This window comes from Buceros rhinoceros, unplaced genomic scaffold (genome assembly GCF_000710305.1).
Source record: "Buceros rhinoceros silvestris isolate BGI_N320 unplaced genomic scaffold, ASM71030v1 scaffold7790, whole genome shotgun sequence".
In the NCBI taxonomy this organism is placed as follows: Eukaryota; Metazoa; Chordata; class Aves; order Bucerotiformes; family Bucerotidae; genus Buceros; species Buceros rhinoceros.
The window spans coordinates 144,400-161,833 of NW_010391383.1; the positions used below are offsets into that span (position 1 = coordinate 144,400).

The following is a 17,434-nucleotide window of genomic DNA, read 5'->3' on the forward strand; positions in this document are numbered from 1 at the left end:
CCCTACCACACGCACATATGGTCAGAGCTGTGGCTCTCCTGCACACAAATCATTAAACACACACATTGCTTTGTAACACCATGACAAACACCACCGTGTCCAGCCCACCACCAGGATTTTCCTCCCAAATCATCTTGCCTTCCTCCTACAGTTATTTTTTAAAATGTATTTATTTAAAGGGACGGGGAAGTCACAGATTACTTTCATTTCCTAATAGGCAGAGAGTGACATCGATGCAGGACCGCTAAATTAAAGGACAGCAAAGGCAGGGCTTCATTTTCAGCTGTTCAGACATGATTACAGCAAATACACCCATGCACACATTTGGTGGGTGATATCAGGCTATTGGCTGTGCACATGCAGCATATGAAAACCTGTCTGCAAACACCTATATATGTAACTGCAGGTAGAAGAGGCTGAAAGCAGGACAGGGTCTCTGCTCTTGAGAGAACCAAGGAGCTTTGACAAGCAAACAAACAAAAATCTTCTATTTCCATTCAATGAACATCAAGGTCAATAAACCTCAACAACCAGTTATTACCAACAAAACATATTTCAACAGCTATAGAGCCCTGAGACATCATTATTACACTGTAGACACAGGAGTTGAAGAGATGATGCCGACAGCTCACATTTTAGGTGTCTCGAGTACATAATGCAGTAGATGCTGTTTTCTGCCTCCAAGCCCTGGAAACGATCAAACTTATTTTCCATCACATATTCACAACTCGATATAATTTGGCAGAAAACCCAGGAAGTTGTGCCAGTTTTGCTGCTGACAGTCATAAAGAAATAAATCACTGAGGGGTGCCAAGCAGGCATGTTGGTGGCACTTCCTGTTTGGAAATGCTCCAAGGGCCATAGCAATGATTTGGTGAGTGGAGTTGCCTCAAAGTAAAACACCGACACAGCTTGAGCTTATCACTGATGCAATGTCCCCTGACAAGGAATGAGCAGATGAGTGCTAGCAAGGGAGTGAGCCCAGGTAGCCCATGCACCAGCCAGAGCACCCCAGAGACCCGAGTTTTGCTTGGAGAGGAACAGGACAGGCATCAGATGGAAAGACAGAAGAAGAAACAAAAAGATTGAGCAGAGAAGCAATAACGATGCTCTCAGACTCGAGGAGGATTATTCAGAGGCATGGCGTTCACCTCCCGTTTTAGTTAACGAATCTAGGCAGGCTTGTGTGGTTGTGTCATGTCTGTGTGTTCAAGGCACTCTTGTTGGTCATCACTGCACAGCTACAGCAGGAGAGCGCTGTGTAACTTAGGAGATATCCACAGGCTTGTGCAATGGCAGGCAGGGCCCTCAACATCTGGTGTACGGATCCAACCCAAGGAACCGTGAACTGCTAAACCAGTTGCAACACACTGCAAAGAACCTCTCTGCAAGTGTCTCCCCAGCACCCTTCTCATTTACTTCAGTTGCTCTCCAGTATTCAGTGCTGGAAAATATTTTCTTGTTATTCATAGGGTTTTTTGCATCATCTTACACACCTGTGAAATTCTTCTCATTTGAGCCTCCATTAGGTGCGTCTCTATTTCTAAAATATCTTCCTACTACATATCATTCATGTGGTGAACTGCTGCTTTTTCCATTTTTGTCCAATAGCTTTCTTCTTTCTAAAACCATGCCACAGCTGGTGAGATCATGAGCCATTAAAATCCATCAGTCCTCCAGATATCCAGTTTCTCAACACCCCAGGCAGACAGGGGAAACATCACAACTTTCTGCCACTCCAGCCATTTGTCAGATGCTCGCTTTTGAAGAGCCAAATCCCATCTTTTTTGTCACAGTTTAAAAGTCCTGGTAGTATAGCAAAAGGTGGTCTGCTGGAAAAGTCCAGCTATTTATGCTGCTTGATCACTACTAATGAGACCATACACAATCTACACCTTTTCAACCAAAGACTGCAAAGCCCCCCGGGGTGCCGAGGAAACCTTACACCATCGATTTTATAGACAAGGAAAGCAACTTAGGGGGATGGCAGGAGCAGAGTTAGAAATAACGCTTGTGGTCTTGGGAGCACACAGCTCCACCACCTGTCAGTATCACAATGAATTAATTTATGGGTAAAATCAAATTATCAGTTATCTGACAAAACATAAGGCTTCAAAAGACACACCTCAGTGGCATGCCAGTCTTTAGAACTGCAGCTCCCATCATGGATATCCCCATTAAAAGCCTTAACTTCAGTAATCATCCTTAGTAAGGACACAAAAACGAGGGAGTAATTCCAGCAACTTTTGAAACCCAGATCCTGGCATGGGCTGTAGCACCACGGAGAAGCCTAAGCACGTATGCTCTGACTGTTCTTCCCAAATCTTGGATTAATCTTTCTTCTTCCTTTCACTTCCTCACCTGGCAGTTCCTTAACACTGAAACCATTAAGGACTAATATTTATGTCCAAACAGGATTAATCCACCACATGTCCTCTCACACACCACATTACAAGATGATCTGACAAATTATTCGAGTCAGAAGGATGAAAAGAAAACTATCAAATTTGGGTAGGATCTCACAGGAGAGAACATGCTTGGGACACCAGGAAAGATGCAGAGGAAGGTTAAAAGTACTTTATTCCACATACTAACCCATCTTCCACTCCCTGCCAGCAGCTTAGGGGATTGTGTAACACCCCTGGTACGGGGTGTTACACATCCCAGAACATCCCAGAACATCATGTAAAAGCAGTAGCAGTTTCTGGCCAAACAGCCAATTAGATGTTTCTAAAGGTACAAAAAAAAGGAGTGCCACAGCATGCACTCCCCCAGCATTCCTGAAGGTATGATGTTTGCTCCTGGTGTCCAGATGTTACTGCTCATGTCTCCGCTTTAATCCCATGAGGTCCAGTGCTGGGAGCCACAGTCAAGTCTTCATGAAGCAAAAAGAATGTAGGTTGGGATCCAGTACGTAGCTGACAACACCCAGAAACGACATGCCATTGCCAACATTTGCTTTGCCAAGTTAGATCACATCCTATTTGTACAATGGTTTTTGTTTGTGGGCTTGTTCTTCTGTTTGGGGTTTTTTGGTGGAGAGAAGTGGGAAGAGTACACTAAAAGTATTTCTGTAAAACAACAGTTTAAAAAAGGTGCGTAGATGAGGTTCATCATAGCAAAGGACCCTGAGTTGTATATTTATACAGAAAGGGTTAGGAAAAAAAGAAGTCCTGAAATCCCAAAGCAAATCACTTCAATAAGAGACTGACTGTCCAAGACCAAGCAATTTTTAGTCCTGTCAAGTCTGTGATTACAGTTTTCCTCATCTACCTCATGAGAGATGATCTCACTAACCCCTTGTGACCATCAAGTCATAGCTGTGACTCCAGCAATTGAGTTGAGATGGGAAGGAGCTGGAAAGCATGGGCCTCCAGCCTTCTCCAGGCTCCAGGATGGGTGATGAGGTGCCGTGTCACTGTTCAGCTGACCCAGCCATCTGCCTCCATCTGAAGGAGGTGGCAGTTCTGAGGTTTGCCTGCAACTGCAAGCTGACAGGCAGCTTGCTGGCATATACCAACAGCATGTTGTCTCTTATTTCCCCTTCTCGGTATTTCTTTTTCCCTTTACAAAGGGAGGTTTCAAGATGAGGACACAGTTCTCAACCAGGATGACCAAGATGTACGTTAAAAAAGGACAGGAGGCAGGGGTAACCCAGAAACGCGTAGAGGAAAATGTCAGAATGTGGTTGGAGTGATATCGCTCACACGTCAGTTGAGAACATAACCTTACGCTGACCACTTTTCCTGTGCAAAGCTGCAGATAAATGTCCTTCTCTTCAAACACAGTTTTTGCTGGAGATCACTGCAAATACACACACACAGCAATCCTAGGTAAGCCAAGAGCAAGACAGGCTCTGTTACAAGGCCATCATATTTAGGACAACTGCTGTCACATTCCCTCCTTGATAAATATTGAGCTTCTTTGTGAATGGAAGGCCTGGCATTTTATCTGTGCCACAGGCAGTGTTGTGCATGCTTTATATTACAAACACACATGCTTTTAACTCCAGTCCATTAGCTAATACATTTAAAAGTATTAATTCCCTTCTGGAGGAAAGTACCTCCCTACCCGGGTGGCACTGCTAACATAGACCTTATGCTTCTCTTCCCATTGACAAACAGCCCTTGCTGAGGGGGGACATGCTACCTTCACTTCCAAAGCAAAATTTTATTTACTCCAGGAGAAGTCACATTGATTTTACCCTTATAACTTTAACCAGAGTGCTTTCACCAGCTGAGGACAGAAATCCCCCGAACAGCAGTTATCATCTTTCAAAATCAAATAACTTCCCTCCTTTAAGGTTTACCAAGCCCTGTAATATAAAGCTGAGAAGCCAGTCAAACAGTTCTTCTGAAGGAGTAACCACCTTGGGGGGAAGAAAATGAAAGAGATACAGTCCCTCTAGTAACTGCCACCCATCCAATGAAGTGAACCATTACACAGTCCCCTAAGAAAAATAATAAAACACCTCAGGCTCAACTCCTAACATGCATGATATTGAAAGAGCCCTAGATAGGATTACAGAAGTGGTGAGGAGTTAGATCCTGAACTAGCTGCACTGAGTTGCTGGCTAGATCCTTACCACTGCTGCACCAGGAGTTTTGGCTTTTTATGAATCTAGAAGGTGCCTCTTGCAGCCCAGCAGCCCTTGAAAGGCTTCTGGGAGATTACCACACACAGCACCACGACAGCACTGGGGTGGTGTCAGATACTGAGATAGAAAGTCTGAAAAAGTAATGACCCACCGGAAAATTCATAGCAAGCGATGGAAAGATCTGGTGCCCTTCGCACACCCACACGTTCCTACTGTGACTTTGAAACAAGCCACAACATCGGCTATTGTAAAGAGCACCGTTCCTGTGGAAACAGTTGCTTAATATTGTTAGAGATGGAGTAAGAATAAATATATAGGTGTACAGAATTTTGTAACTACCCATTTACTGGCTAAATATATATATTTAAAAGAAAAAAAAGTCCTGTTCTTATTCTTGACAGTAACATAGATTATCAGGCACAGATAAAGACTATTTTTGTGCTGGAGTAATCAAAAAAAAACCCCAAACCAAACCCACATTTCTCATCTCATATATATATATAAAAATATGTATATAATATATATTTCAACACCTCATATACCCAGAACTAGTAACCTAAGGAGACTGTTTAGTCAACCTAGAAACGAACTGTAAAACTTATACTGAGAAAGTGTTGATGAGCTTTTGCAAGGTCAGGAAGATTCTTTCAGAACAATCTTTCGGGAACCAAGCACAAGGGCATCGAAGGTTGTTTAAAACCAGCAAGCCCCAGTTACCCTTTTCTTGCCTAATGCTCATGCTCAAAACAGGAACAGGCGCTTCCAAAATGTTACTAAAAAAAGAAGTGGCATTGCTTAAAAACAATGAGTACCAAGTATCCATTGCTGAGGCAAGTCTCTTTGCAAGAAGCTTATATATAGCAATAAATCCACTGACCTCATATTAATCACAAACACTCTCTATGACAAAGAGAAACGACAAACTTGCAAGGACACATCAGAAACCTTCTAGGGTAGAATTCACATAAGCTAAAACATATGACAACTTGAGTGATTATTGCTTCTCTTCAAAGAAATCCACCACCCAGACCTTACAATTTTATTCTTGACAAAATCAGAAGAGTGCAGTTCTAAATTGAACAACCCAATGATTTAGGATATAGCTTCAATTCTGCATTCTAAGGTTCTTCTAAAATTCTGGAGTTCTCAAGTTCTTAATTCCAAGAGTTTTATCCAAGAAAGCAGTAACCAGAGGGTACACAACCAGTCAAAGGGATTTCTCCTCATTACATGCATCACTAAGTGACAACTGTGCTCTGTCTGCCCTGCCAGATGCACGCGTTTGCAGGCATTTCCACACCACGAGCATTAACATCCTCCACTCCTGCAGATGTGCAACAACTGTTCACCCACGACAAGCTAAAAGACACAGCTTCCAACACCCCGTTGGTGGAGCTTCGGTAACAGCAGAGCATGGTTTTGTACATAGAATCACAGAACGGTTTGGGTTGGAAGGGACCTTTAAAGGTCATCTAGTCCAACCCCACCGCAGTGAGCGGGGACATCTGCACCCAGAGCAGGTTGCTCAGAGCTCTGTCCAACCTGACCTGGAATATTCCCAGGGACTGTGTTTCTACCACATCTCTGAGCAACCTGGGCCAGGGTCTCACCACCCTCATTGTAAAATATTTCTTCCTCTTTCCTGCTCTCTTTGTTTAAAACCAGCGCCCCTTGTCTTGTCACTTCAGGCCCTGGTAAAAGATTGTTGCCATCTTCTTATAGGCCCCCTGTAAGTATTGAAAGGCCACACTAAGGTCTCCCTGGAGCCTTGTCTTGTCCAGGCTAAGCCACCTCAACTCTCTCAGCCTTCCTTCCTAGGAGGGGCATTCCATCCCTCTGGTTATTTTTGTGGCCCCCATGTCCAACAGGAGTTGTCATTAACTGCTGGGAAGAGCATAAGGTTGATTATGAACTGATAAATCATTAACCAAGTTCTTCAGTAGATTCAAAATAAAGGGAAAAGTCCTCTTGGTATCAAGCTCTGGTCAAAAGGAGATCACTGTCCCCAGCCCCCTCAAAGCTTCCCCCTGCTTTTCTTCCACTCCTCTGCAAAGGCAGCAGACAGAAGCTGCTTTCGCTTGACTCCAAAACCACCGTTCACAGCCCACCACATTAACTCTTCTGGCTTCTGACATTTTAATTAGCAAGCTTGGCTGTGAAATGGGGTAGGCAGAAGCAGAGATGTGAGCAGGAAGCACTCCACCCCTCCTGCTGCACGCAGACTGCCCATGGGGCAAACAAGGACAAAACCCCAGTGGGTATTCTCCTAGATCAGCCCTGTACAAGCTGCCTGAGCTCACAAGTCACAAGCCTGCCCAAAAAGTGTTTCATCATGATTAAACACAAAACCCCATTCTTAGTCTGAATGATTTGGTAAGCATTCACCCAAATGAAAGGGGTTTTATCCTTTGCTAGGACATCCACTTATTTTGACTTTAAGGGACTGAAAACCATTCTGTGAGGATGCACAGCACGGTCTGAATTTGTGACGCCTGAGTCTGCCAGACACCCCAGAATTCAAGAGTTCGCTCACAATTTCAACACTGTCACTCCAAGAGGTGGACAAGCCCCAAGGATTTGAACACAGCAAGTCCTGACCTGAAAAGACAGCACTGTAGCAGTAAATGCAGGGGTCCTGCTGACCTTCAGCTAGAGAACTTAGCCTCAACTTTTGCAGACCTGGAACACACAAGAGAAACCACATCTGCTCCTGTAGCATTGCTGCCCATTTCTTCGTCTGCATCATACCACTCTTGCTATTCAAAGGGAAAGGACAGAGCCCTACTCTCTGGGCTCACTAGTGCGGCTCTAGAACTTGCTTGTTTCTTGCACATGAGCCCAATGAACTTGATGCTCTTCTAGGCTCACACCAAAAAAAGTTCAGCAAGATTTTGCAAAGTAAAGTGAAACATGTTCCTTCCTAGAATCGAGATGGGGAAAAACTTTATCATCTTTATTGGCAAGACAGGCTAAAACTTACTTGAGCTAATTATTTGAAAATGTGGTGAAAATTAGTTACTATCATTAAGCACTGATGGGGCTGTTACAATAGGGGCTCATTTTCGAGAGGAAGATGGCTTACCCTAGCACAGCTGGGTTCCTACGCAGGTTTGCTCCACACAGTTGCTTGTATAGTAACTACTAAATCACTACAATTCTGTTCCAGTACATTAAGGAAGATTTAAACCAGCAATTTGTCTTAGCATAGGTCTGTAAGCTGCCACATCAGGAGTCCCTTGCAGAAACAAGAGGCCAAAACGTCTAAGAGAGGAAACAGACTGTAGGGTCATTTCCAACAATTTCCAATAAGTCACCCTCCCTCACCAGCCAACCTTGTGAACAATTCTCGTGGAAGTACGCAAAGCTCCTACACCAGAAGCTTTACTGATAGTAAGTAAATGGATAATGAGGTGATGGGTGCGGGACTCCGTCTTGCAAACGGATTATCCACAGCAATACTCCCACAAAGCCCTATTAGGAGATGGAGACCACCCTACACATCTGACACGACTGTCACTTTTGTATTAAACAGTCTGTTCCAACTGAGTAGCTTTGACAAGAAATCCCTCCATGGATTGGGACTGCACGAGAACATTTTCCCCATATTGTTGTATTTTCTTCCAGGCTCGGGAGCAAAGTGCCTTACACAATAAATTTTCATTTAATATATTAACGTTAGACGCCTCAGTCTGTGAATGACCTAGATAATAAACTTATTGCACGGAAGCCAATCCCTTCCTCTTTCTCAGAGCTCCACGAGCACTCACTGTGCTCAATAAATAATGTACAACCCAGCCATCATTATAATCCCTTGCTGCATGCAAGAAGGAGGGAAGAAATGTGTCCAGTTGTAATCCCAATTAGACCGCTGCAAAGCTGGCAGCGTAACTCCATTGACGCCACTGGCAATCCACCGGTGTAAACCTGGCAAGCGAATGCAGAGGCAAGCACCAGGCTCCTGTTCTGCTAAAATCTCACAGAAGGCACAGACAAACTTTTTACAAGAAAGGAGGAAGACAACTTACAAGTCAATGCTATTAAAAATACACGCCAGAAAGAAGTGAGGTACGGAGAGCAGCTTCTTATGGAGTGTGCTAGAGTTCACGTGTGAGGGAAAGTTAAGAATTGGGTCTCACTGCATGAAAGGTTTCTCCCTCTCTTCTTTGGATATAAAGTATTTAAATTTTAAAAGAATTAAAGGATATGAGATAGAAGAAAACATTCAGTGAATCAATCCCCAATTTCACCACTTTAAAACAACATATTTTTTTTTTCCTCTGTTCTTCAATCCTGGGGAAAGAAAAAAATGACAAGCTATATGGCCTTGTTTACCAAGGCAGATAAATGCAGGACAAAGTAGGAATTCAAACTAGTCTTTCATTACTTGTTCTTGATCTAGAAAACCTTCGTTATCCTGATGGAACTTGGCCCGGAATTGAATATATTTAGTACAGGATGAGCACACTGACCTGTCTAGGTGGAGAGAATCAGTCTATAAACTAACTCACATGTAGACAAGCCAGCTCCAATGCTATCAGAGACAGCATTTATTTGCAACTATTTTGTCAGATAAAAGCACACAGGAGTACAGATATCCATGCTGATTTTTACCATCATAGTAAACCTGTCAGTCTCTTTCCCACCCAGACCATAAAGCCACCCAGCTCCCACAAACTGACACAACTCTAAATGATCTGACAGCACACGTCTCTGATTTGTACCTACAGCATTCGCCATAGTTACGACCGTTCCCTGCTTGCATCTGCTACAGGATCTATAAAACTATGAATGCTGGCAAGTATTTTCTATCCAAGGCAAAAAAAAAAGATTCCTAAGCTAAGACCCCCTTACTGCTGAAGGGGGTTTAAGATCCTAAAGCAAGTGGAGATGTATATGATGACTTTCATTTACAAGTGAGGTCTTGCTTACATAACACAGTAAAATTAAATTTACCCAAGGAAAAAACACTAAGTACAGCACTTTGCTAAAATGGAGACTAATGACAAAAACCTAAAGAAAAAAAAACAAGAAACAAGCAAAGGAAATACAGAAAGCACAGAGCAGGCTAGAGAGAGGGCTAAAATTCACCAGTGCTGTAGGTAGATACAAGCTGTTTTTTCAGACCAAATCAGACCAGCTGACAAGTCAAAATCCTGCCTCTGAGGATGGCTGATACTAAACTTACAAGATAAAAGCAGGAAAAATATCTCAGTGTTCAGATCCACATTGTTGGACTGTCAGTACAATTCTTACTATTAGGTGTAATGTCCTGGGACAGCACAGATACACAGCCTGTTTCTCCCATCCTCTCCCCCCCTTGCCACCATATAAGAAGTTACAGGGCTCTGCTGATCTGCCCAGTGATTTCACACTGCAAATGATTTTAACAATTTTTTTTTAAAAGGACAGCAGACATATAATAGTCACACACTGAATCAGACATTTAGAAATATATCTTGGATGTATTTTCCTCCTCTCTTCCTTTTCACAGAAATATCTGTATTGTAGTAAAAAGGTTTTAAAAAAAAGTTAAAAAATTTCCACTAAAGCTTACACAGCATTGTCATAAATTGGTTTAAAAAAAATAGAATAAATACTCTACGGCCCATCTCACAAACTCAAGCCAGCTACTGAGCTGCCCAACTTTTGTTTCATCTCCTGTCTGCTCAACAGCGAGGAGACTTCTCCTGGAAGGAGCCTGGAGTGCTGCCACCGTGTCACTGATATAAATACAATCAACTCACTCATGAAACTCAATACTTACGAAACTTGGCAGGTGAACACCAAGAGTGTCTTTATGTAATGTCATCTACAGGTTCACACTCCACTCCCTCCACCCCTGTCAAAATTTTTTTGTATTGGCAAAGCTTGTGGGTAAATACAGTCATAGCAGCATGCTCTTACTCCAGTGAGAGCTGTGCCAACCCAAAGGGCAGGTCCGCACCGAATAATGGAGCGCAGAAATTCCCATCCAGCAACAAGCAGGGCCAGCGGACAAACAGAAATCTTATCCGAGACTTGAAGTCCCAAATGCCCTGTGTCTGTCCGGCCCAGGGTTGCTCTCCTTCCCAGGCTGAGCTTCACTGGTGTGCAAGGCAGCACTCCAAAGAGACAACCCTGGATGCCATCTGTCACCCAAGACACAGGCACCCCCTGCCTGTGGTGGATGAACCTCTCCACCTCGAGGGTTGCATCCCTCCTTCAGGGCAATGCAGCACCAGTTGGCTAGAGAGCACAAGGCTTTCTGGAGATACAGAGGATCCCACAAGGAAGACAGAGGCCAAAAACAAGCTAGTGGCTGCCAGAGCACCTCTTCTGCCTGCAACCTGCCCCCTGCCCCACATCTGAGGAGCCCCAGGAAAGAGCAAAGCAGGGAGCAAGCTGTCAGCCGGTAAAACTGCTCTGGCAGGCAGATAGATCTGGTCATTGATTAGATGCCTCTGGTCTAGTGTAACAAGGGCACACAAGGTCTTGCAGGGGCAGTGAAAACGTAATTTTTTCCATCACGTTAGGCCCAGCGCAGTCACAGATTTTAGCGATGAACATCGGTAGCGCCAGAATTGCTGAGGAACACTTGCTCTCACACAGCATTGTGCTAACACCACGAAACCTGGCTTACGTCTGTTCATGGTGCTGGCTTTCAAAATAAAGCAAGATGGTTTCCTCAGCAATTGAATTCCCTGAGTGATGAGAAGATCTCATGATATCAAAGAATAAAAAAAATATCATTGGCATTGCAGAAATTGAAGCCATTTGTCTGGCTTACCCTAAGTAGCTTAGCAACATTAATTGGATGCTTCAGGATGCACTTTATTTTAGACATACATTTGCTATCTTTGATATAATTATAAAGCAATTCTTTCCCTCACAGCCAACCAGGGCTTCTTGTACCATCACAAGCAAGCACATGGCTCAGGAGAGGAACAACTGCCTGGTGAGCTCCACCCGGACATGACGCCAGGTTAGTTATTCAGGGCTCCAGCCTGGTTCACTGCCCAGCCCCACAAACAACGCAGGGGCAGAATAAGCAATCAGGAAAAAGATTCCTCACTGTCTCCACAAGAAATTAAGTCTGCGGCATGGTTTGACATATATTAACCGTGTGCCTAAAAAGGCTGAGATTTGGGAGGCAAGAAGGTATGATGCCTGATTCAGCATCCTTTACAAAAGCCGCCAACAACTTGTTTCACTTGATAACCCTTCTGTTCATCTTCTCATGAACTTCTGTTCATTTTTTTCTCCATGGTTACAGAAAAGGTCCCCAATTTCTTGATTGTATTAGCAAAGCACAATAGCTACAATCAAGACTAAAACATCAAAGGAGCCTTAATAGTTTGCAAAGAAAGGGTGGGAGTCTTATTCACTTCAGTAAGGGATATGCTTTCATATTGAATTACACTGTAAATCAGTAGACTTTCTAATGGCATTTCAATAGCTCAAACAGCCCCCTTGACAATCTTTTCTGCAGGGTTTATTGCCTATAAGCTCAAAATGGCCAGAAACCGAATCATTACTTGGAAAATACTCCCAACGGAGAACCCGGGACAGCCTGGAGGAAGCGCATTTCTACAGAAAGACCCATGGTAAAAGATCAACAGAGTGAGGCAAGGCCCACAGGGTGCAGAGAGCAGGGCTGGAGACAGAGATTCCTGGGGTGCTGGGCTCACCGGTGCTGCGGTCACCTCGCTGGCCACTTCCTCCTCCTCCACACACAGCCACTCTGAAAGGAGCAACCCCAGGGCTGGGGGTGCAGGTCTCAAGAGCTGCACCTGCTATGATTAACACTGCTGAAGAAGACACAGACAGAAGCCGTGTCCACACCACCAGCTCAGCAACAGCCAGCAGCAGAAACAGAGAGCTAACCCCAGCAACCCCATTAGCAGTGTGCTAACACAGACAGCTCTCGTCGTCTCACCTGCCTTGATCAGTAAAACTATTCGCATCACATGGCCCAGGATTATTTAATACCTGACAAATAACAATTTTTCCTTTATTTATTTGTTACAGCCTTTGACTTTGGCTGCAGGGAACTCTGGGGTAGCCTTGGCACACAGGACTCTGCTGGTATTTTGAAGGGTTTGTTTGCAGGGCCAAGGCACAGCTGTGTGCTAAAGGAAAGAAACAGAAGCCCAAATTCTGGAAGCTTTCAAAAACCATCCTACCTTCTGCAGTGGGTGTTTCTCTCCACTACTCCCATCCTACATAATAACTGCACATCAGTAATAATAATCACAGAAACAACTTAAAACTTATCAAGAAATAGGAAAGGAGCTTAGTTTACTGGAGCCTAGTTTGCAATTAACGTGCAGCATGACTTTCACACGGATCAGGGATCTGCTCCCTGTAAGTGGCTGTCCTGCATGGAAACAGAAACCATGCGGACAGATCGTTATCACTGTCTCAGCCTGCTGCTGACCTGTGGAAGGAGACACCATTTACTCCTGCTGTATGAGCTGCAGTCCATCTGCACAGGTGGGCACAGGCTGAGGCAGACACCAAATGCTGCATCACAAAATCCTCTGTCACCAGCTACAAAGTACTTTTGGCTTCCTGATGTGAGTTTTGCCCACCTGGAAAACACTCCACAGCAAAGCAGGAGTCAAAACAAGAAGCAACTGTATCATACCTGACCTGCAGCACCCTGGGTCTCCGCCAAGGTCACGATGCTCTGCGGAAGATACTGCATTCTCCTTTAACTCTTCGATTTAATGTTCAATAAATACAACTGCATATAAAAATGGGTAAAACAAGGATGTTTTGTTTCTGCCTTAACAAGGAAAAAATCATAGGGAAGGATGCAGGTGAAAGAGTTCAGGTTAAGGAATGCGTGAGAATTATTTGTCTCAGTCCCTGCACACAGGAGCAAATGGTAACAAACTCATCGGGAAGCTGTGATTGGCTCATTAGTCTTATAGTCCATCTGTTATCTAATTTCCTTTGGTATAATTTTATAACTCACTTAAACATCAGGGCTTAATTTTAACTTCTTGTTAAAGTCCTAGAAAATATGACATCTCTACCCAGGGACTAATAATTTTTTTACAATCCTTATTAAATAATTCCCTAGTAAAAAATGCAATTTAGTATCTGTAAATAGCATGTCCCCAAGCTTAAAAATTACCTCAGCTACCACATAAAACTCATAGGAATAATCCTCTGTATTGTAAACATCTCTTCTTTCAGCTACAACTCAGTACTCCACATTATTTATGTTTTACAGACATACATCTACTTCCTGTACTGCACTCGGAGACAGTTAAAGAGGAGATACTACCTTTTAAAATGTACATGCCAAGTAAAAAGATCTTAGCGTAGACTAGTGCAAAAGCAAATGCTTTAAAAGACAAGTTTCAACCCTGATGTAACTCATACCTTAACAGCTTTGGGGCAGCAGCCAGCTAAATTCTCTGCTGCCTTGCACCTGGCAGCATCATGTGCACCAGAGGAAAATGCTACCATTCAGGTTCGCACCATTTCACACCCACACAGGAAAATGCCTACCTGAAAAAACATGGTACTGGAGCCATCGCTCCCGGTTTTAACTACATTAAAGCACGCTGAAGGCAAGATGGCATTTAATTGACAATATTAATAAAAACTACTGTTTTGCAACCTGACAAGGAAACATAAGAAACAGGAAACAGAGAGACGGATCATGAAGTTAATAAGCTCTTGCAGATTTGATCTGTGTAGAATTAGTCAAATTGTTTAATAAGCAATACACTACTTAAAAAACAGCCAGGCCATGCTGACGTGTTTACTAGAAAGACTTCAGAAAGCAATCAAAACGGTTAGAAGGAAAAGGGTTGGTTTTAAATTGTCTCTGGAACATGGATTTTAATGCAAGTCATGAACAGAGAACTCTGTCCCAGTGCCCAGCGGGATGACTCAGGAGGATAAGCATTACTGATGAGACAGTTCATGTCCATACACTCACGCATCTGCATAAGTGTTTGGGGTCATAATTGCAGTGATGTACCTGCCAGTCACCTGGGAAGCACCAACGCTTACACACCAACTGCTCCTACTTGCCTCTCGCTGACACTTCCCACAGTTCTCACAACAGGTGGTGACCAATGTCACAATTAAGCACCATTTTTTTTCCCAGCAGGAAAACATCCACATTTATAAACAGAATAGTGTGAACTTGAGAGCTCACGTTGAAACTTTCAGGCCAGCAGGTGAGCTGAGGGACTGTCCCTCAGTCAAGGGGGAAACCCTGGCACCTCGGCTCTCTGGAGGAGCGCACGGGGAGCCGAGGCAGCCAGCTGCCTTGCCCCATTCGGCTGTTATCAGCCCAAAGAGTTCACTGATAGAGTGGTGTTCCTGGCTCTGAAAAGTGAACATAAAAATTCTAACTCAAAATGAAAAATTGTGCTCAGCCAAGTAAGTGTAACCCAGGTTAAACTTTGAGGATTCACCAATTTTCCACTCACTCCTGCCTTGCCTGCATGGACTTTTGCTTTGGGGATGGAAAAAGGGCAGTATGAAGGATTTCAGAGCTGAGGTGTTGCAAATCATCTGCTAATCCCTTGTGGGGTCTTGTACCATGCCAGCAGTGCACGGACCTTGGGTTAGTAAAAACCAGCACTTCCTATGGTTCTGATTACACAAAACCCCATGACAGCCTCACTGGATTTATCAAGAAATATTAAATTACCAGAACAAGATGCTGTTCCCTGTCATCATGTGATCCCGGCCGCACACTACATGAGATGCTAATGAAGCAAGTCAAAAGGAAGGAGAGAGGAGAAAGGGAACAGAATGTGAATGCTTGCTCACTTCCCACTAAATTCACCCCAGCTGTAAGTTTTAGACATTAACTGAAAGGGAGAGCAGTGGCTCTTAGCCTCTGTTCACAGGACCAGATAGAACAACAGTTTTCATCGGTCTAGTGAAAAAAACTCCCTTGTGTCCCACCGCTTTGTGCCCACCACCTCACAGGAACAGGAGTTCATAAAGCACATCCCTGTCCAGCAGGGACAAGTAACTTTTTCCTCACCAAAGACCAAGCGAGCACTTCTGGCCACAGACTGCATCCATCCCAAAAATCAGCACCGCAGGACGGATGAAATGAAAGAAACAGCAGGCCCCTGGACACACAGGCATTCATACCGGAGGCAATATTATTACAGATATTTTAGTAATGTAAATAAGGCCACCACCTGGGCAACAGAGCGGTCCAATCCCACGTGTAGCCAGGTCCAGTGCTACCAGGACTCCAGCGTCCTGAGAGGATCGGGCCTTCCTCAGTGGCACAGAGGAAACACCCCCAGCAAATCAAACTCAAAGAAAACCCTCAGACCCACAGCCCTCTATCCTGAGCTCACTCACAGGGGTCTGTTCTGCATTTAAAACTGTTTCAGCACAAGTCCCAGGAGCGGTCTCTCCGCAGTGGCACAGGCGGCCTGGGAAGCTGGGTACACACCCACCAAGGAAGCCCCCCATGAACAGTGCTCCGGCTGTGCTGTCAGCAGAAATACCTGACCTAACTCATTTGAGGCTGGCTTGGATCCCTCTGCCCATCACAAAAATCACACCACCAACTGTCTCAGAGAGACCACCTTGAGTGCAGGAAGCTCCAGCCTATCCATACAGTATGTAAGAAACCCATACAAAGAAAATAAAAAAGCCCAAACATACACCTATTAATCAATCTTGCAACTGGTATTTCCCCGTAATCACCCCAGAGGTGCAGCATCACACCCCCGTACCAGACAACGGCTGAGAACAGAGAGCACCCGTGTTCTCCCCAGTGATACAACCAAGATGCCTATCTCTTCTCTACGCTGTCAGCTCTCTTTCCTCCACGTCTGATTTTATTGTGGTGGTTATCTGACCACGCGTGCTGAACTTCCTGGCCTCAAAAAGTTAATACTTACCTTAACCTCAGAAGCTGTCAGCTCTTCTGCACCTTCTCTACCTACAAGAAACGCCTTTTTTTTCTTTTTAACCTAGCACTTACAAGTAAACTACTCTCTGGATCAATACAGTCACTTCTCCTCCTTTACAGGACTGGAAGCAAAGGCACAGTTTAGACTCTGTACTATTCCTTTCACTTACCATTAGGACTAAAACATAAATGAGGCTCTCTGGGCCGGATGCAAGTGACATCTACTTGGAAATAACGTAGAATTAGCTGTAAGTGAAACTGTGTTCAACCAGCAGAGCGCTGTACATCACAGACACAAGACCAGCCCCGCCATTCTGTTAATAAGTCAAAGAAACAAACATGCACATATCAAACGATTGTGCAAGCATGTGTAGACCTGAGCAGAAATACAACCAACCCCAGGTACTCAAGTTTCCAAGCACATTTCTGCGTGCTAAGGAAAAGAAGGAAGGTATGAGACGGTCTCAGTCTGCAGGTGTACTTTGCTAGTTCTGTATTACAAGCCTTCCCTCTGCCAGATTGCAGAGGGGAGACTTCACACCCCTCAGCTACAGGGTCCTGACCTTCAAGCTACAATAGCTGAGACCTTTTGTTCTTAGAGTCCCAAAACACATCAGCTGGAATAGCAACCTAAGCAAAGCCTCAGTGCAGGGGCACAAACAGATACACAAAGGTGCATACACCTGCGTGAACACAGACACACACACCAGGCTGCGTGTATCTGCAGCACAGGCGTGCAGAGACAAGCCCCAGCTCTGCAAGAACCCTTGGAGCACCTTCATTCATTCAGAGAGGAGCCCGGCTCCAGCTTCTCCTTGAAGCTGGGCTACTCACCCAGCCTTCGAAGCTGTCGCTGGGGCCCGCGGAGCGCAGGAGGTCCTGGAAGTGCAAGGTGCAGTTGGCCACAAAGTCATCGTAGCCGATGGGGGTGTCGTGGAAGACGG

General features: G+C 44.4%; 1 protein-coding gene across 1 annotated transcript in view; it reads right to left on the minus strand.

Moving 5' to 3' along the window:
* The window catches only part of PRKCH (protein kinase C, eta), a gene marked incomplete at its 5' end in the record, with an annotated part of 117,704 nt that extends 100,273 nt beyond the window's left edge, over positions 1-17,431 (minus strand). Inside the window, one exon of the mRNA XM_010141560.1 lies at positions 17,325-17,431. Within this exon, the coding sequence (XP_010139862.1) occupies positions 17,325-17,431 (107 nt within the window). The remainder of the gene's footprint in view (positions 1-17,324) is intronic.
* Between the last annotated feature and the right edge of the window lie 3 nt (positions 17,432-17,434).